The sequence below is a fragment of the Galleria mellonella genome, unplaced genomic scaffold (genome assembly GCF_026898425.1).
Source record: "Galleria mellonella isolate WM207_F2 unplaced genomic scaffold, CSIRO_AGI_GalMel_v1 utg56, whole genome shotgun sequence".
In the NCBI taxonomy this organism is placed as follows: Eukaryota; Metazoa; Arthropoda; class Insecta; order Lepidoptera; family Pyralidae; genus Galleria; species Galleria mellonella.
The window spans coordinates 4,942,923-4,965,227 of NW_026442117.1; the positions used below are offsets into that span (position 1 = coordinate 4,942,923).

At 34.3% G+C, this 22,305-nt stretch overlaps 1 protein-coding gene across 3 annotated transcripts; it reads left to right on the forward strand.

Annotated features, from left to right (window-relative positions):
* Positions 1–195: 195 nt before the first annotated feature.
* Positions 196–22,282, forward strand: LOC113516296 (myeloid leukemia factor). 3 transcript variants are annotated; one of them, XM_052899138.1, is made up of 8 exons: positions 196–464; positions 614–777; positions 2,136–2,218; positions 4,976–5,078; positions 10,272–10,392; positions 10,821–10,919; positions 11,889–11,987; positions 12,638–12,932. In XM_052899138.1, exons 1-8 carry the CDS (start codon positions 412–414, stop codon positions 12,669–12,671), a joined length of 756 nt encoding a protein of 251 aa, XP_052755098.1. In that variant the 5' UTR covers positions 196–411; the 3' UTR covers positions 12,672–12,932. The 3 variants fall into 3 exon arrangements, with proteins under 3 accessions (XP_052755098.1, XP_052755097.1, XP_052755099.1); XM_052899137.1 differs by lacking the exon at positions 12,638–12,932 and adding an exon at positions 14,642–22,282 and having other exon boundaries at positions 197–464; XM_052899139.1 differs by lacking the exons at positions 11,889–11,987; positions 12,638–12,932 and adding an exon at positions 14,642–22,282 and having other exon boundaries at positions 197–464.
* The last annotated feature ends 23 nt before the right edge of the window (positions 22,283–22,305 follow it).

Here is a 22,305-nt window from a genome sequence, read left to right on the forward strand (position 1 = left end):
AATCTAAGGTAATTACTACGTAATCTGTGTATTATAATTTACTACGCTTAGATATTATACTAAGTTATATTACTAGGTACATGTAAAAGCGATGCAAGATATTTGACAGTTTACGGCCTCATTCAAATTCAAAGATTCTAAGAAGTGAATCTGTAATCATCTGTGGCAGATTTTTCCTTGTCTGTACTTTCCATAGACAAAATAGTGTAATAAAAAAAATCGTTGTTGTTGGTTGGTTGCGTTTCCTTGATTTTGCAAACGAATTTTGCGATTTTCTAGTCTTTGCTAGATATTTCGATTTTTCCAGTTGTCTTCAAACCTGGCTAGCAAGTGTGATCATAAGCGTTTGGCACATTTGCTTTCATTTAACACATATTTGTGCATATTCCTTGTGAACTGAATTAACTAACCATGTCTCTGTTTGGATCTCTGATGGGCGATTTAGAGGATGATCCATTTTATGGGTAAATATATAATTATTGTTGTGTATTTCATTCATATCATTGTGACTATAGAACAGTACTTATCTACATAATCATTACAGATTTATTGTATTAGTTTTTTTTACAGTTACTTTACTGCAACCGTGTAATGAATCTATTAATTTCCACAGCACTCACTTAAGGCACATGCGTCAAATGAACAACATGATGAATTCGTTGTTCTCTGATCCATTTGGAATGCTCGGCGGTGGTGGCCCACTAGCGCTGACTGGTTCCCGACATTCTATGATGCCTATAATGCCGCAGATGCCGTCCCTTAACAGATTATTTGCAGGTAAGGGTACTCACTGATCAATGCTCCTTATTGATTTCAAATTTTTTATCATTACCTAGCTATCGTAGTTTTTTGTATTTTTTAATGTAATCTTTATTTGTGGGTAGTTATACATTTTCTTTATTGTCTACACAAGATGGCTTATATTAACAAGGTTGGAATTATTGCATTGTCTTAACATATATTTGCATTTGATATTGGGTACTTAAAACTTATCAAATGCATAATATATAATGAATGTAATGTTTTATTGGCAATAAAAATAGTTTTTTGTTGTTACATTCTACTGTAGATGTTATATGAAAGTGTATAATGATTTTTGGGTATTGATTATCAAATATGCTGAAATACCTGAATGGATTTAAATGAAATGTAGTATGTAGAAGAAGCATGTAACTTAGGTGTATTCAGAAAAGTTGGATGTGGTGTGGTGAGTAAAAAAATATTTCGCATGTTGTTTTTAATTGTTCCATCAATATAAGTCAATGTTCTTAACAGTTTCAAAATATTGATTATCCACAAAGATATAGTCACAACAAATATGTAAAATTCAAAAAATGTGTAAAATAAAAAATTTGTTCAATGAATTGGTTTAATGTATTGATTTTTATTTCTTATGTCAATACTATAGCAAAGTATACAGATGCAAAATCTATGCTTTTGTATGTATTGACGGTAAATGACAATGAAATTGGGTCAGTTGGCTTAAATTGTAATAAATTCACCAACAATTAATAATAATAAATAATTTTTATTCAAGTAAACTTAGTAATACACATTTATGAATTTTAATTTTTTTTATAAACTACTAACCAGTTCAGAATACAATTTCACTTGAAAAAGAACGGGCAAGAAACACAGCTGTTGTTTTTTTCAAATATAAGTTAAGTTTATAACAAAAGAATTATGAGTGGATAAAATTATTATCACAAACTTTATATTTATAATGAAAAAGAAAATAAAAAGCTATCAAGCTACAATCACAGTGTTCTTGAACAGACTAGTCCGTACTAGAAGTACTCATTGGTAAAAACAACATATGGACCACATGCAGATTGATGGTGTGTATTGCTGACAATGGAAACATTATTGTCCTCCCATGCTAAAGTTATTAGTGTTTAATGAATGTTAATGGAATGGTAACCTCCCTTCCCTCTGTACTATCTGTATATACTGGCAGGACACCAGTGAAGGATGATCATTGAGGATGAAAGCAGGTCAGTTAGTCTATTGTGACAAATACAATAATAATGATAGTTTTAACCTGATGGAGTATATTGCAAGCAATAGGGTTACTAGTCTCTGTTGGTCACCAGTAACAGTTATTAATGTTGTCATAAACAATTTTTTTTATTTAGATATGGATGGATCTATGGGCACAGGAAGCTCATTTAGCAGCAGCACAGTTATAATGTCCAGCGGACCTAATGGCAAACCACAGGTAATTATGTTGAAATATTTTGTATACCTATATTTTTCTTTTCATAAGGCACTGTCAATTAAAGTGAAATCAATTTAAATATGAATTATATTTTCTAATTGTACTATTTTATTTTTGTAATATAATTTTATTTATTACTAGTTTTTACCACTGGCTTCATCCGCATGACTGGGATAAAAAGTAGCCCATATTTCTGCAAAGTTCCAGTTAACTTTAACAAGTTATTGTTTGACCTTGGTATTGATCTATTCCACACAAAACCGCATGCAATTAAATTGCAAGTGGCAAGGTCATTCTTTGGGTCTCGGCCTGCTGTACTAAATTTACTATTTTAATAATGTTGTTTTGCTTTATATTGTTTTTATTTTATTATTATAAATTAAGCTAAAAGGTGTCAAATGAAAATTTATAACTTTGTCATTATTATATATATAAAATTTCTTTTTTACAAATATATAAAAACCGATCGATTGTGTAATTACTATTGAAAACTATTCATGGCTTAACATAGACATAATTTGATTATGTATTGATTATGTATGTTTTCCCAAAAAAAGAAATTAATAAATAAACATCCTTCTTCTCCCCTTTTTTTTATGTATAAACCAGATTTCATAGTGATTGGTTAAACTGTTAAAGCACTATAATGTAAAAGTTAAACAAACTCACTTTCACATTTATTATATTAGTAAGGATTAGACTATTTTTATATTATAGATATATTATTTTTAATGAATGATAATGGAGTGGTAACCCCGCCTGCGCTAACGTTGTACACTGGCGGGGCACCAGTAAAGGATGATGGGTGACGATGAAAGCAGGTCAGTTAGCCCATCATGATGAATTGCACTAGAATTACCACAATGATTTCCAGGGGGAACCACATAGAGGTCGACTTGATAGGGGGGTATATTGCTAGCAATGGGGCAGTTAGACCCCATTACTAACAATTCCTTTCCCACCAGGATTAGACTCTTGGTAATTTACTACATAATCGCAAATCGATGTCGAAATATTAATGTAAAATATTGTTATATTCCAAAATTATATGCCACCTGATTAGACAGTTTTTATCACTCATTCATTATTGGAATATGATTTGTATGTTTAAATAATGAGGTCAGTTTTGATGCGCTATTTCCGTAAACATATCGTCATAGTCGTAGAATACTGACGGATCTGACAAAGATTACATATAAAGATCCGTCAGTATTCTACGACTATGACGATATTTAAGTAATATCGTCATAGTCGTAGAATACTGACGGATCTGACAAATATTACATATAAAGATCCGTCAGTATTCTACGACTATGACGATATATTAAATAAAGATGTACAACAGGCGAGCTTAAGAGTTCTCTTCCAGCAAACTCTGAGTGGAAAGGAGCATTAATTACCAGCGGTTTTGTGTGATTACTTTTATAACAACCATGATGATAAAACTGAATTTATAATAATTACGAATTAAATCTATTAGATATTTAGTACATACGCCTAGGTAAAATTTTAATTTTAGAGATGATAGAGAAACGGTGAAGAAACACCCTTAGTATTTAAATTTTTTGTATTTCCCATTCGTTTTGATTTTCCAATCAGTGAGGATTATTCCTTGTTGGTCCTGTTTTTGTAAAATCCTCACTTATATTTTATATGTAAAATGAAGTTTGTTTGTTACTTATATCGCTTTAACGGCTTAATCGATCATTATTAATATTGGTATACAGATACTATCTAGGGTGGAGAAGGTGATAGGCTACTTATGATTATTTAGGCTATTGATAGGCTTTTTATTCTGGTTACGCAGACGAAGTCGCGGGTAAAAGCTAGTTATATAAAGATAAATAAATCTTTATTCCATGCTCCATAAAAAAATATCTACTATATTTAATATATTGTGTAGCATAGAGTGCGTTGCGGCAAAGGCTTCCCCTAATTCCTTTCAATAGTTTCTAACCTGTGCTGATGTACTCCAGCATGGATCTGCTATTTGCTTTAACTTATCCTCCCAACGTCTCTGGACGACGGTTCTTTTTAATTAATGATAATGGAATGGTAACCCTGCCTACACTAAAGGTCTGGGGGGTCACCAGTGAGAGATGATAGAGGAGAATGTAAAGACAGGTCGGTTAGCCCGTCGTAATGAATACACCTGGAATTCAGCATTATGGTTTCTAGGGGAAACCACGTGGTGTTCGACTTGACAAGGTATCAGAGGGAGACTTTGTACAAAAGTCGATTGCTTGAGTACCTCTGTCCCATTCGTGTTTCTACCGTGAAGCACTTGTGTTTGCATGACTGTGTTTCGGTTTGAAGGGTGGAATATGGCGTGAATTTACTGGGTACAGAGGAATAACACCTGAGTCCTCAGGAATGGCAAGGCATGGGGGGGGGGTATTATGGGCGAAACAGTATACTCTGTTATGTCCATGGTACTGCTCATGTCTATAGGCGACGGTTACCACTTTCCATCAGGTGGGCGGTCAGCTTGTTTGCCATTCTAAGTTGTATAAAAAAAATTGCTAGCAATGGGACTGGTAGTTTACATTACTAACAATCCCTTCCCCCTTCGCTCTGGCTATAATTATATAACTTTGCATGATGATGATGATGATGATGATATCAGCCATTTATTGTCCACTGCTAAACATGGTCCTCATTCTTGAGTGCTTTTGCCCGTAGTGGTTTTTTATAGCTTTGCGTATTTAGTAACAATTAAATTTGCTATAGTAAATTTATTATTTTTAACTACTCTAGGTATACAGCACTAGTAGCAGCACCAAAATAGGTCCGAATGGTGTGAAAGAAACGCGCAAAACTCTCCAGGATTCTCGCACTGGCACCAAGAAAATGTCTATTGGTGAGTATATTATTCATATATTAATTACTAGTACCGCATTCGAGTATTCTGACACTTCCCTATGGTTGACAGGGAGAGAATGCTTTTAGCATTAAGTCCGCCATGTACACATATACGTACTAATGAATAAATAAATAATTACCAGCCGTTTCCCGCGGCGTCGCCCGCTTCTATGTAGTTCTCGTATATCATTCCTATTAGAACTCTTCATGAATTTATATTTTTTTATTATCCCGTTTTTATATTTGATTATATACTTAAATGATAATTACGTACCTAATACTTTCATAAAGTTTCAGCCATTTTAGCTGATCGGTTATTTTTATTGCATTTTATATGTGATTTTTTAGATCGATATAACTTTTTTATTTATCAACCGATTGAAATACAACAAACACTAAGTTTAAGTGAAGCAATTCACAACGCGTTAGTGAAAACCGCATTCAAATCATTTAAGTCGTTTTTGAGAATAGTGCGCACAAATGTATAGACAAAAATTAAAAAAAAAACATTATTCTATTGCGTTCATATTATAGTTTTTCTTATATATCTGCCATGTACAGACAGCGGCCAGTTACGATTTTATTATATATTTTAATTTATACTTAATTGTGTACACTGACAATACATAAAATATGACAGATGTAAGCAAATGTACAAAGGCGAGCTTAACTCTAAGAGAGTTCTCTAACAGAAAACTCGAAAATGGAAAGGAGCATCAATGACAGCGGCTAGAGCGGTGTACAATATTGTGACAAATTTTAAACGAGAAGAACTAAACGAGCTTAAGTTAGCTAGACAAGCGTACTATCCGCCATAAACTAAAATTTCATCCCAACCATCTGGACGAGTGATTTCAAGGCACTTTCTTCCACGCTCAACCACTCTTTGGAATCAACTTCCAGCAGCAGTATTTTCGAACCGATACGGCAACATAACCTTCAAGAAAAGAGCATATTCCTTTTTAAAAGGCCGGCAGCACACCTGCAATGCCTTTAGTGTTGTGGGTGATCATGAGCGGCGGTAGTCACTTACCACCAGGTGAGCCGCATGCCCGTTTTCCCCCTGTGTTGTAAAAAAAAAAGTTATATTTATACACACATACAAATAAATAAATATATGTTCATAAAGATAGATGCTCTTTAAGTCTAGTCTTAAAAATATTTAGCTATTGATTTATTGAAAGCAACATATCCTCTTATAAAAACGTCAAATCCTCATAAAGTTATTTTAGCTCTTAAACCGTTTTGTCCCAATTTTTATATATCATAATAGATGCACCGAATTAAAAAATGTTACATAGGAAATTTGTGTCATAGTTTTTATTCGTTATGACCTTATAATGTAGTAGATTATTTATACGCTATCTTCTCATGATTACAAATTCAATCCTCATACATACAAATCCTATACAAACATTTTATGTCCGGGGGGGAAATGGATTGTTAGTAATGGAGACTGAGAATCCCATTACTAGCAATATACCTAACCAGGTCGACCTCCTCGCGGTTCCCCCTGGAAACTATCATGGTTAATTCCTGATGAATTCATCATGATGGGCTAACTGGCCTGTTTTCATTCTCATCATTTTCATTCACCTTTCACTGGTGCTCCGCCAGCGTATCCCGTTAGCGCAGGGTTACCATACTATTTTCACCCATCAAAAAAAAAAAAAACATTTTATGTCCTGTTTTTATTGGTCAGCGTGTTGGTCTGACGACCTCTGTGACTTGGTGGTGGTGGAGCACGTTGTTTTGCGTAAACGACGTCCCGGATTCTATCTCCGGGCGTGGAGTAACTTAGGAAACGAACTAATGAATTACGAATCTCTTATTCTTTACGTAGTACTGACAACCTCCAACTCAAAATTCCTACACGTTCTACCCCTTTCTACTCCAAATCCTTTTCCGTGCAAGCAGTTCCGTTTGTGGAACTCACTCCCTACCTCTATACAGTGCGTTTAATTTTTGGCTTTTTTTAAAAGCTTAGTTAAATCCCACTACCTATCCTTATAATTACCTACTCCACCTTATTTCCTACCAGAATTATATGTGTTATATATGTATGTACGTGTTGTACGAGGTCTGTCCGGAAAGTTCGTATAAAAGTGTTCTGGAATGCGAGAAAGAGGAGTGGGGAGGCCAGGTAAGCGCAGGACCCCATCCTTATGTCCCTAACAATGCTTCAGTTCTGGTCTGACCGCCGTGCGGTGCGAACTGGCTTGTCACGCCATCTGTGAAGTTACCTCTTAACGAAACCCCGTCGGCATGGAGCCCGCTTCCGTTGAAGAGCAGCGCGTCGTAATCAAGTTTCTCTCGAAACTCGGCAAGAATGGCCGTGAAAGCAAAGAGTGGAAGACATCCGGGGAACCACGAACAAAAAAATCAAGAAAATCCCGCTCAAATGTCAAGACAATGTTGATTGTTTTTTTCGATGTTCGGGGGATTGTCCATCAAGAATTCGTCCCTCCAGGCCAGACAGTTGATGGAAAATTCTACGTCGAAGTGCTCAGACGCCTCAAAGCTCGTGTGGCACGAGTTCGTCCAGAATTGGCGCGAGAGGGGCGTTGGATTCTTCACCACGACAATGCCGCTGCCCACACCTCTCTTGTTGTCCGTGAGTTTTTGAGTAAAAATTCCATTACGGTGACCGAACACCCCCCCTATTCGCCGGATTTGGCCCCGTGTGACTTCTTCTTGTTCCCAAAAATCAAATTGGTACTTCGGGGGCGGCATTTGGGGGACATAAATGAGATAAAAAAAGCTACGACGGGGCAGCTGAGAAACCTACAACCAGAGGACTTTCAAGGAGCCTTCTCACAGTGGAAACGGCGTTGGCACAAGTGCATTATGTCACAGGGGGAGTACTTTGAAGGGGATAAAATTGATTTACCTGAATAATTGTAAAATAAAATTTTTAAAAAACTTTTATACGTACTTTCCGGACAAACCTCGTATAGTTATATTTATGCTTATTTACACAGATACTTATTATTTTTATATTATTTTTATAGATTTATTTTTTTAACCCACCACCTACGTACCTATTTATTCTTTAATTCTTTCTACCCAAAGGTTGTCTGGAAGAGATTGCTTGACAATAAGACTGCTTTTTTTACTACTTTTTTACTTATCAAAAATTCTTTAACAAGTGCGTAGAGATGTTGTATCTCTGTGCATCTTTTACCAAATTTATCATGGGGAGTGCTCTGAAGAATTGTTCGGATTGATACCTGCTGCTGATTTTCACCATCGTACAACCCGCCATAAACTAAAATTTTAATCCCAACCATCTGGACGAGTGGCGGTCCTCTACGGTGCGTTTTACAAGGCACTTTCTCCCACGCACAACCACTCTTTGGAATCAATTTCCAGCAGCAGTATTTCCGAACCGATACGACAACATAACCTTCAAGAAAAGAGCATATTCCTTTTTAAAAGGCCGGCAGCACACCTGCAATACCGTAGGTGTTGTGGGTGACTTACCATCAGGTGAGCCGCATGCTCGTTTGCACCCTGTGTTGTAAAAAAAAAATGTCCTGTAATATTGGTGCAATAAAATGTTAAATAAATAAATGAATGAATTTGCTTAGATCAGGGTGTATGTATAGTACCTATGTGATTTGTGTTAAAACGCCATAGTAATCTGTCACAGGCTTTGGATCTATGTTTATGTTTTTTTTTATTTTTTTTTATGCAATTTAGAATGGCAAACAAGCTGACGGCTCACCTGATGGAAAGTGGTAACCGTCGCCTATAGACATGAGCAGTACCATGAACATAACAGAGCCATTCCTGAGGACTCAGGTGTTGTTCCTCCGTACCCAGAAAATTCACGCCATATCTCACCCTTCAAACCGAAACACAGCCATGCAAACACAACTGCTTCACGGTTAAAACACGAATGGGACAGAGGTACCCAAGCAATCGACTTTTGTACAAAGTCTCCCTCTGGTAAGTAAATGTCTATTTATCTTTTTACGAATCTTTATTAATAATCAATCTTTAATGACGGACGTCGATGTATGTACGTATGGCTTAGAGCATACACAAACAAATTGATAACACAACAAACTTGTGTACACAGTCTACTGAAATAAAACACAAGTGTTTGTGCATTTTTTTTTTAAACTGAACAGTTTTTTGTTACATAATGTAGTCATGGGCATGACATCATTCTATGGCTAGGAATAAACCGATGACTTTACATAATAGGCGATTCACGTCGTTTACATACGGAGCGTAATTAGATCCGAGTGATATATGGCAAGTGGCAGAGATATGAATTTAAATAGATGGAGCCGCCGCGTGTTAATGTTTAGGTCTAAATAAACTAGAAGCTAATTGATTCTGTCAAATAAAATTATATTTTGAATTTTCGTTTTATATAAATGTTGAAAAATATTGAGATTAATTATAAAATAATATTACACAAGCTCTGTTGGGAAACATTTGAGGTTGTCGTTCCATTTAGTAGGGGGACATCTTACACTGCATCTATTTATACGAGGTCGCCAGTCAAGGCCCCTTCTTCCCCATCAAATGTAGGTTTTTGTACTATGTGATCTGCCCACTGTCGGGCTATCAAAATGACCGATACATTTTGATTCCTTTGCTTATATCCTCTTTTCGGATACTATCACACAATTCAAAACATTGGGTATGTCATCATCATCGTCATCATCATCTCAGCCATTATTTGATTACAACCGAACAATAACATTGATGCTCCTTTCCACTTTGGGTGTTGCTGGAAGAGAACTCTTTTAGAGTTAAGCTCGCCTTTGTACATTTGATTACACTCTGTCATATTTTTTTATATATAATTAGTGTATACAATAAAGTATTAAATAAATAAATAAATAATACCCAAATATATTCATATGCAATCCTTATTATGGCCTCTATAAGATAGGATGTTTGCTAATGCAATTAGTTTAGTCTATTTCTCTGTATGTCTTTGGCAAACCCTATTTTAATATAAGTTCCGTGTTTTTTAGTACTTAAGATTTATTTTTAACCTTTTATAGACTGACGAATTCTAACATTTATTGGCTCATAGGTTTCAAGTCTTGGACTATTCTCGTCGATAAAAATCTAGTTATTGGCTTGTTTTTATTAGACCGTTTCTTTATTGAATCCTCTTTTAGGTTTTTTTATCTCTTTCTAACACTTGTAAACTTGGCTTGCTCAGGTCATCACATCGGTGAGCGCGCGCACGTGATCGAGCGGGAACAGAACGTGTACTCGGGCGATGCTGAGGAGAGACAGGAGTTCATCAACCTTGACGAGGAAGAGGCGGAGGACTTTGATAGGTATGTATTGTATTGTATTTTTTTTATGGGTGAAAATGGTATGGTAACCCCGCCTGCGCTAACGGGATACGCTGGCGGAGCACCAGTGAAGGGTGATAGATGAGGATGAAAACAGGCCAGTTAGCCCATCATGATGAATTCATCAGGAATTAACCATGATAGTTTCCAGGGAGAACCACGAGGAGGTCGACCTGGTTGGGTATATTGCTAGCAATGGGATTCTCAGTCTCCATTAGTAACTATCCCTTTCCCCCCAGGCCAGTTAGTTGGCCTATCCATCGTGAAGCATTTGACAAGAATTCGCCTGCGTGGAGGTCAACTTGATAGTGTATTGTTAACAATGGGTTCGTTGAACCTCATGACTTACAACCTCTGCCCCCTCCCCCCCTTCCTCTAGCCTTCGACATTACATAATGTGTTGTTTTCAGGGAGTTTCAAACTAAGGCGGGCATGATGCGAGCCCGCGAGGCGATCTGCCCCGCGCCCCGCATGGAGTCGTCGCGTCTAGCGCTGCCGGCGCCACCTACGTAAGTTTGCACTTTATCATTCTGGATACGCTGTCATCTGCCAAATATTTTAGCTCATACAGTAATTATGGCTTGCTCAGTCTTTAAAATCTCGTTAGACTTAGTAGGTCGGAAATTCAGCAAGGTGGTTTTCAGGGCGACCATGTTGAGGTCTACCTGGTTGGGTATATTGTTGGCATTTGGGTTGTTATTATATATTTATGTTATCTCTTACTGAAGTCCTGTGTGTTATATTTCTTGCTGTGTACTCATACCTGATGAGTGTAGTATACTCATTAACACTTGCAGCTTTATTCATGTAAACACACATATCTCATTCACATAAATATTTTTAGTTTTCATTTTTAACGCTCTCATTCTATAAGATGGATATGTGTAAAATATCATATATGTATCCATAGTTTTTTTTAAAATATTATAGTCTGTAAACATCTGTTATATATTTTTTTTATTCTTTCATTGGCTTTAGAAACTTGCTTCTAAAGTTTAGAAAGCAGTTTCACACGAGATGGCCGTACATGAAATTCGACACGCTTTTCACACGATAACATAATTTTAAAAGTTTATAATTTTTCTGTTTCGATTGGGAACTGTTCAGAAAAAAAAAAAAAAGTAATGTAACATCATATTTCCACATACCTGCTCCCATGATTCACACATTCAATAGAATCAAAATATTTGTATGTATTTATGGCAATATTTTATTGTATACGCTTATTACTATGTGGTATAGATGTATTAGCATGATTGTATACACATCGCTATTTCTTGCACTGTTATATGCATTCTATATGTAATTATGTTATTTTATATTTTTCAGAGGAGGTTAGATGGAATACATTTAAATATTTGTCGTTGAGAATTAACAAATAAAAAAAAAAATTAACAAAGAACATTAAGTTACTGTTGATATCCATCTAACTGTCTCGACATATACAAAGTAGTTAGTTCGCATGATATATATTACAGTACAAGTAGAGATGTGTCGGCCAGTACGCGGTACCACTCGCGGCCATCAGCGCGTCGACCCATCCGTTCCAGGGCCAGCTCACACGTTTTACCCTCCAGGTAAATTGATAAGCTGTTTGGCACTATTTGTCATCGGCACAATCATTAGTTTGAGTTATAATAGAAAAATTAAAGCTGAATGTGATACTTCTTTTGCCTCTATATTAAAAAGTTCATTACGTTCAAAATTTGGCGGGATATTTGACACGAAATAGACTTATTAAAGTATTATTTCACTTAAAATCAAAGAAAAATGTCTCTGGTGTTCGAAATTTAAAATATTTGGGCTATATTGAAACATTGTGACGATTCATCATATAATTTATTAACCAAATACTAATAAACGATAACTACAAATTTTTATTCGTATATTGAAAAATAAATATAAAGAATTTTTGAAGAATTAAGATGCAATAATAAACTAATAAGCATTAGTATAGTAAACACACTTTTGTACACCAAAGGCACTAAAGCTTTTGTGCAGTATTGTGATTTTAACAGAGCAATTAAAACAAACTATCAAAATTAACACGAACGGAAGACCTCATAGATAATTTAACATAAACAAAAACATAATATTTGTATGAGGGGCTACAATCAATTTTGCTGTGGAATTGTATTCCTTTTTTCATAAATTTTAATAAATTTATTTGATCAATATATTTGTATGCGTTCTAAATTCAAAATTGTAACCAATTTAATCCGGTCAGTTCCAGATACTGGAGGAGGCGTCACTACTATTAGAAATATCGTAATATTAAATATTATTTTTTGTTGTTTTATATTATCCCTACCTATGTGCTGTAAAATGTACGCTATTTATTTATTATAAAAATGTTGGCTGCCTAAATATGTAAATACATTGCTATAGTTGCGTTTTGTTGGTGTGTTATGGCATGATATTATTTTTCTTGTATATATTTTGGTATAACTATACTTACATATTGCACACAGTGTCATATTTTGTATTAAGATGTACCTATAAAATATAAAAGGATTCATTATAGGGGTTACATAGTAAGATTAGTGTTTTTGAAGATGTGTGAATTGGAACGTTTCTTTTAATTTTTTTTTTTTACATAAGTTATCTTACAACTTATGTTTATGTTTTACATGTATTTACATACATTATGTTTTACAAAACAATCCGACTTTAATCTTGACTAAATTAATATAATATCAATACGGAAATAAACCAAAAAAAAAGGAAAAGTAAATAAAATATTGGAATCGTTGCAGATTTGATAGAATTTCAGAATTGTTAATATAGAAAAGAAAAAAAAAAATACAAATAAATTGAGAGTTTGTGTTTGTAATCGCATTTTTTATTAGTTTTAGATTTTTTTACTAATTTCTTTTTATTTTCACAGTTTTTTTTATAAACCATTACACCCAAATGTATAATAGTTCCCATATATAACACATGTTGAGTGAGGATCATATATATATCTTAAATACGGAGAAAAATCTAGAATTGATCTCGCAATATTGATACTAAGATGTAATATGATCATAGAAACCGTATTTTCAGATGATTTTTTCAAAGAAAAATAACTTAAATAATACTTTTATGTTATTTTCCTTTCGGACGTTAAAAAAGTTTAGGGGCCCAGTTATTGTAGTGTTTAAAAAAAAGTGAAAAATCGATAATTATCGGAACATTTAAATTAAATTAATTCTTAAAGTAGTTTATTGACTCAACAATGTTTTCAGTTATTTTTTTACGATTGTTACTTCACGTTATAGAAATATGTAACGTGTTTTTCATGGGAAAGTCGATAAGTAATCACAATTAGGCCGGCAGCACACCTGCAATGCCGCTGGTGTTGTGGGTGATCATGGGCGGCTTTAGTCACTTACCATCAGGTTAGCCGCATGCTCGTTTGCCCCCTGTGATGTAAAAAAAAAAAATTAAAATGATAATGTTTATTGTTTACTTTGTGATGTATTTATTTAGTGCCAGAACGTGAAGTAAAATTGTAATAAATTATATTTAAACTTCGAATATTACTTGTAGTACCTTTTTTTTATAGTCTACAATGACTGGGCCTAGACTGTGTACATTTGTAAAACATCATTGATGATAATTTAATATTGAAAGAATTCCCATACATTAGTTGTGGGTAATATATAGCAATATCAGTTGCAATATCTATATATTGGCCAAATAACGGATATATTATATATCGGATATAAATTTTTTTTTTATACAACTTTGAATAAAAAAGCAAACAAGCTGACGGCCCACCTGATGTAAAGTGGTAACCGTCGCCTATAGACATGAGCAGAGTGCCATGGACATAACAGAGTATACTGTTTCGCCCATAATACCCCCCATGCGTTGCCATTCCTGAGGACTCAGGTGTTATTCCTCTGTACCCAGTAAATTCACGCCATATCCCACCCTTCAAACCGAAACACAGCCATGCAAACAACTGCTTCACGGTTGAAACACGAATGGGACAGAGGTACCCAAGCAATCGACTTTTGTACAGTCTCCCTCTGGTACATATCAATATATAATATCGAAATTAAGAACTTCATAAAATGTCGTTTTACTACCCTCAATATCCAATATATAGATGTAGTGGTACTGATATTGCCCACACCTGGCATATAATCATATATGCCAAGCACCTTGGCCTTGACCTTGGCCCTTGCACCACACCCCCGCACTCATGGACAATATTGTAATGATGGCATGTTCCTTGCAGCACGAGCGTCCGCGAGGTGTACAGCAGCGCGCACCCGCAGCGTCATAGGCACAAGCACCAGAAGGTCCACCGACACAACGCTGACAATTAATCACCCATCCACCCCACGAAGCCGCCGTCCATCATCGACGTAACAAAACGCAAACCCTTTTTTTTTAATGGAATGGTAACTCCGCCTGCGCTATAGATATCCACTGGCGGGGCACCAGTGAGGGATGACAGGTGAGGATGAAGCAGGTCAGCCCACTTTGATGAATCTAACAATATACCAATCACGATGGTTTCCAGGGGGAACCATGTCATGGAGGTCGACCTGATTATTGTTAGCAATGGGGCTACTTATCCCCATTACTAACAATCCCTTCTCCTTCCAAAGAAAACATTTGACAGGATATCTTGTCAATGAGGACTACCCCCCCATTATTAACAATTCCTTCCCCCCTAATGTCTGACAGTGGAGGGAAAGGGATTGTTAGTAATGAAGACTGAGAATCCCATTGCTAGCAAAATACCCAGCCAGGTCGACCTTCTCGCGGTTCCCTCTGGAAACTCGTGGTTAATTCCTGATGAATTCATCATAATGGGCTAACTTGCCTGTTTTCATCATCATCGATCACCCTTCACTGGTGCCCCGCCAGCGTATCCCGTTAGCGCAGGCGGGGCTACCAATCCATTTTCACCCAACAAAAAAAAAATGTCTGACAGTTGAGACCGATTCAGTGCAATCCAAATAATAATAGAATGGTCTATGACTTTGACCTTATCACTAGAAAAATACCGTTTGTAAAGATCATTATTTTTAATAATATTATTTTAGTCATTAAATTATTTAAACAGCTTTGACGTCATAATATGGCGGAGAATTACTTCTATTATAGTTTTGATTGTATCGTGTAACGAAATCTTATGACACTACTACTCATTGCAATAACAAAACGCACTTTATTGATGCAGTGATATAATGTAGGAATGTTAGTTTACGACGTGAATATTGATGCGTTTATTGCATACGGAAATTTTGTATTTCCCCAGTGACTTTCACGGAATGATCTTACTAAAATAATAATATTGTTTTCTTTCAAATTTGAACGTAATTTCAACTAAATAAGATGTTTTAACCGTGAAAAATTGCGTTTTGTTACCAACTACAGTAAAGACCGATTTTATGTGATCGTCGCGTTTTGTTACGAACGGCGGGTAGGTTATAATTATTCCATTTTGACACGAAACGATTGCGAGCGATAGCGACCCGATTTTGTATTAGCACATGGTACAAGGAGTATAATTTTTGCCATCAGGTGGCGCAGTCTTGTAAGAGTTTATATTGTGTCTAGAAAAATTGTCAACCCATCTATGATATGCAAATTTTGTATTACATTTTTTTGTTTAAAGGAGAACTTATTTGTATTTTAGTGTAATTAATTTTGCCCAATGTATTGTAATTCGTAATAAAACAGACACAAAAGCGAAAATTCGCTTTACTGACACAAGATAATTGTTAGTTTTTTTTTTATTTGCACAGTTACAATCTTATTACAGAAAACTCTTTAATGCCCGGACTAAACCTGGACTAATGATAATGTATTGCATAAACCTGACGTTATTACAACAGCGGAATTAAAAAAAAAAGATTAATTAATGCAAAAATTAGACCGTGGATTATATGTTTCCACAGATAATACTCATTATAGTAATCATTCATTCATTTCGGTCATCAATCGGTATGTTTCGTTTTACCAGAAAACTGATATTTTATATAAAGTATTTTTTTTATCATTTTGAAATAATGTTTGTAAAATTTAAATAATATTTAACTTTCTGTCATTATTATTTAAATAGTTTAGTAGATATATTTTAGTCGTTGTAATACATATTTTTTACAATTACTAATTATCACCATTTCGTAGCAACTGTGTTGTGAAACGGAATATAAATTCGAATTTCATAAAATATTAAATCATCACACTGACTAATTTATCAGTCAGACCTTGTAATTTAGGTCAGAAATATATGTATAATATTTTAAGGGCAAAAGAAAATAAAAATTAATGTTTCGTCCTGTTGTAGAAAGAACATAACCTCAAAAATAAATATTTGGTCTTAAACCACAGTAAAACTAAGTATTTTGGGGGTCTATCTTTAGACCATAGATGGTCCATGGTTTATTCCAGTGGTAATTCTAGTATTATCTTTAGTTTACGTTTTGTAATAAAATAGTTATTGTATTAATAATTGGCAAATTTCATATTAGTTTTTATTTTCTATACACAAAACATATTTAAAGATATCTTGTATGAACGGGAATAAATAAACGAATGCCTCAATGCAGTTGGAATCTCATTTGATATGCTCTTGTATATAATATCGAACCTTTATGCGAGGCTTGTGTTATGCAAAATTGTTTGTTTTAACATTCACTAACATTATAAGATTAGCTTGGTGCATCTATTATAAGGAATACGTACAGTGATACTTGTAATCTTTCAGTCATTGGGCTCGGTTCGAAGGTGGCATTTCTTGAAATCTTTCTTTTTAGCATTTTAATTTCATAGTTTCGAAAAATTACAATTTTATTGACCATCGTGGACTAAGTTTATAATAATTTTGACTTTTTTAGAATTTTTGTTCATATTGGTCCTTAGGATATAGATTTCGGTGTGATATCAGGTTGAAATTTTAATTTAAAGATAGGTTTACAGAAATGCCGCCTAGGATCGACTCCAACGTCTAAATTTAATTCTCTTAAATTCGCTTCTTAAGACAGAATTACGTATAGTGGGATCGAATAAAGGTATATAAATCATTACTGTCATATATAGAATCATATTAAAATTTTGAAGTCAATGAATATTATATACTATTATATTCATTGCTTTACAGCTAGGTACTGTACAACTAGATTGAACGATAGCCTTTCATAAAATCATAAACGCTGTGAGACAAGAATTGTAACCTCATTTAAATATTTTCCGTCTTTCGAGCTAAATTAATATAAAAAAAAGTGTAATGTGCTAAAAATAATTTATAACATGTTTTATTGTTTTAACCGACTTCAAAAAAGGAGGAGATTCTGTAAGAAACTATTAAGTTTATTACAGAATCTCCTCTTATTGTCTTCTTATTAATAAAGTATTAACTTAAGTTTATAAGAATGAAAAATATCTAATAAATTATTTTTAATATGTCAAGAGAAACCTTTTTTTAGTAATTTCCTTAAAGTGGGCTGTGTGTTTCTTTTTATAGTTGTTTTTTTTACAATACATTGGAGTATAAATATGATTTTTTATTGCTTAACGACGCCAAATGTGACTTGGTCCTACCTGATGCAAACAATTAAGTTGCTTTTGCAAAATTAAGTTGCTATCGCTCTTTATCGTTAAGACACCGACCTCAATATACGAGAGTTGATATTAGGGTACGTATAGTGTACGTATTTTGATTGCAACGTCAAAACTTAACTGTAACTTAGTTATATTTACTTAAATTCATTGCGTTTCCATTTAAGTTGATCTGTTAAGTTGGTCAACGTCAAATCTCAATTGTAACTTAGTTATACTGACTTAAATTCATTGCGTTTCCTATAAAGTACCGACTTGACTGCTGTTGCGACGGCATTGTACGATGTGTTTAGTAGAAATTGATTGACATATCAATCTACTTATTTGCTAAGACTACATTGCAATTGGTTAAGAATATTGAGAAGGGTGTTTCGTTATTATCTCGTAGTTTTCACACTAAAAGTGCTCTTTGAAATCTTAGACTGTTAGCAGTTCATATTTATATCAAAGCAATTTCACATAACTGTGTCTGCAGCGACAAGAATATAACAAAATAACTAACTACTAATAATAGAATTACTAATTGCTAACTAACGTAATGTTTGGTTAATACTTTAGTTTTAAACTTTCGCGTTGTTTACTTACATATTTTAAATACACTATCGGCACTTATCATCATCATCATCATCAGCTCTTAACGGTCCACTGTTGAACATAAGGACTTATGTTCAACCTCCCCCTTTGGAGATTTTGCCAGTAGTTGCCATGCTTGGCAGGCGGGTTGGCAACCGCAGTTAGGTTTTTTGGGATGTTTTAAGAAGGAAGCTGCTGCCCATTCTCGTTCGCCCTTAGTCGCCTCTTACGACGCCCACGGTAAAGGAAGGGGTGGCTCATTCTACGCCAGGGCCGACATGGCAATAAATAATAGCCACGTGGATGGCACCACGTCGTCTTGTCGTGACCACGTGGTGTAATTTCGGCAATAAAGAATATGTCCATGGTAATGCTCATGTCTATAGGCGACGGTTACCATTTTCCATCAGGTGGGCCGTCAGCTTGTTTGCCATTCTAAGTTGTATAAAAAAAAGCAGATACGTAGGTACTACAATATTTACCTGCAAAAATGTTTTACCGCGTTAAATCCCGATGGTGTATTTAAAATATGATAATTGCTTTCTTTAAATTTTGTATGTCTAGTTATTTCATTAAATTTAATTGCTGCAGTCACCTTAAAACAGCATAGAAAATAAAAAAAAAATCTTAAATACCTCATATTGTCATGACATGTGTATGTTATAATATTGTTCCTTATTTCTTCTCTAGATCTCGAACCCACCAATATTGTGAAGTTTTAGTCTCAGATTAATATATTTATATAAAAAAAAATATTTAACAAATATCAATAATGCACCACTTTCATCCCATGACGTCACATCCCAAAAATTATTTCCAAACTCCACCTGTTTTTGTTCTTCGTTCATCCGGCAGCATTTTTTTTTAATTAGGATTATCGATTCTAAATTTAAAATATTCATATTTATATGCGTTTTCAGTATTGGTGTTATATGTTATATTGCCCCATTACACGTCTTAGATATTGCTTTAGTTAGATACAGACAATGTTTTAGTTTTATTCTAGTTTTATCATTCGACGTAGTTGTACTTTGTGGAGAAATCTAGATATTGAAAATAGAAATGTATATATTAATAATAATAATAATAAAATATTACAAACAGATTACCAGACAAATTACATTTATACAAAAAAAAATATTACAAACAGATTACCAGACAAATTACATTTATACAAAAAACATAGCACACAGTTATGCACTTGGCTTAGGCCCGTGTACACCTGTAAAACCGGTTTTAAGCCGAGATATCGTAAATTTAAATTAAAAATAATAATAATAATAATAAACTCTTTATTGCGCACAGTAAAGATGTATACAAGGAGTATTTATACAGAACGTGCATATACAAAAGGCGGCCTTATCGCTACAAGCAATCTCTTACAGACAACCTGGCATAAAGAATGGATAAGTACAGAGAGGTAGATGGCGCAAATCAATATTAACTGGCATAGATGAAGTTAATAAATATCTAGGTACCGATAAATTGTCCTTTGCTTATTAGAATGCTGTACTTGAGCCTTGATATCGCAGATATAGTATATAGTACCTTATAATAAATAGATGTAATACATAATAATAATTAAAAAAAAATATATTTTTAAGATGTTTAGATTTTTTGACAGAGATTTCGCCGTTGGTTGCAAGTTGAATTATATCAGTACTAAAATGATAAATATTATTTATTTGCCATTGTTGAATAGTGACTATCGTGAGTTATACTGTATTGTAGTTATATATGTTAGCTTTACTCATGTTTCTTATTTTAGGGTTGCCCTACTAGTTTTGTATTGTCACCGTTGCGCGCAACGCCAAAACGCGCGCAGCAACAAACAGCGTGCTGGTCGCGACAGCTGGAAACCGCGCTAATGAATAAGGGCTACTAATTTAAAACGCGAGTAAAACCGACATGTTTAATTATATATTTTTTTCTCACAAATTGACTAACGGCCTTCCATTGTTCTCAATCGCTTTGGACTTCAATAATTTATCTATGTTTTAACATGATACAATTTAATTTGCACCATACGTATATTTTAGGATTAGACGGGTAACATAAGAGCCTTTGTCCCTCTCGTTTCACAAATAAGCTTAGAACCGGTGTGCACAATCTGAGAAATAACATTCGGTGTATTTTTTGTATATATTTTATCACAATCTATTATAGATCTACATAATTTTTTGTCAAAACCAGACTGAGTAAATGGTAAAACATCTATTGGCAAAATCATTATAGTTAGCTAGGACTTGAGATAGAAAGAGACGGCGACGTCCGGTGTCTTGTTCTATCTGAAACAATTCTATCCACTAGTCTAGGTCTATGCCACTTCGAACTAATGTTTGTGTCAAGTCTGTGCAACCATCTAATTGATTTTGAAAATTTCACGCTATGAAACAGGTTTTCTTATGATGTCTATAGGCATCGTTTTTACATACATAAATAGTTGTATGCTATGATTTTTTTGATTGTGCTGTTGTTTTTAAATGGTTGCATATATTCATTTTCCTGTTTTGTCGATATATGGGCGGAACCGAGTATTAATAACACAGTTATTACGCTCAGTGGTCAGACCCTTTATATATTACAGAAACAGTGGTACGTATGAAGATGTCTTCTCTGCTAAGAGATTATCTTTTCACACGAACTTCTAAAACATAATCCTTTATGAATGTTATTTCTTGAGTAATGTACTCGGTTATATTAGTTAAGTGTAGTATAAAATCACTTATTCGGTAGGGGATAGTGTATAAATTCCTGTCTTATGTGATTATAGCGACACACATACCTATATAAGATCGCTTAAATACTGAACACGTTCCACCGTATTCAGTATTCAAGCGGTCTGAACACTCCCTAATGTGCTAGCACGTATAAGTGACATTTGTCATTATGACAGTTTTAACAATTGACTTAGTATAACGTGCTTACGTACATTATTAATGATTCTTTTGTTGTCTAGTAATGTTCGCATACATAAATTAAGGTTAGTACCGGTGGTCCTAGCTCACAACTACACGTGCCCACAGATAAGTGACAAAATTGTCATTATGACAAATGTCACTCATGTGTCTGTGTCAACTTTTACAATTATTACGAGTGATAATCCTTTACGTTCACTTGTAATAATCGTAAAATTAAATATTGTGTAAGTAATTATCCATTTGATGGCCTTATCCAAGTGTTTGCCTTGTATTAGTTTGTCAAATGCTTCCGCACAAAATTTGAAAAGTGCTCGACAGGCATTGCCAACATTCAGTAAAAATAGTTGATGTAAATTTCTAATATTAAGTTCTTTTACATTGTAAGTCTTTTTTAGTGAATATAATTTGTTCATTGTATCTCTGTTAAGGTTTCCAGCACATAAGATCACTGTCCCCTTATGCAAGTGGCAAGCGAATTTATTGTTAGAATTGTTTCGATTAGCGCATACATGAGAGAGAACAAGACAACGCATGTTGGCGACGTGTGTTGTCTTGTTCCCTCTCATAATTTTAATTCTATTTAATGGACTCGCTAGCGATAACGATTTTGTAAATAGATTCGTTTGCTACTTGTTTAGAGGGCTGATCATTATGCATAAGTGCATCATTGACAATGTCTAAGTGCTGGGAATTATTCGTATGTCTAAATTTTTACTGTCTTATAGTTATAAAGTTTCGATTATCGATGTTAGAAGTAAAAGAACCAATTTTTATTCCCGTGTGAACGTAAAATAAACTAGCAAATTGTATAGTGTGTTTTATTCATTATTGA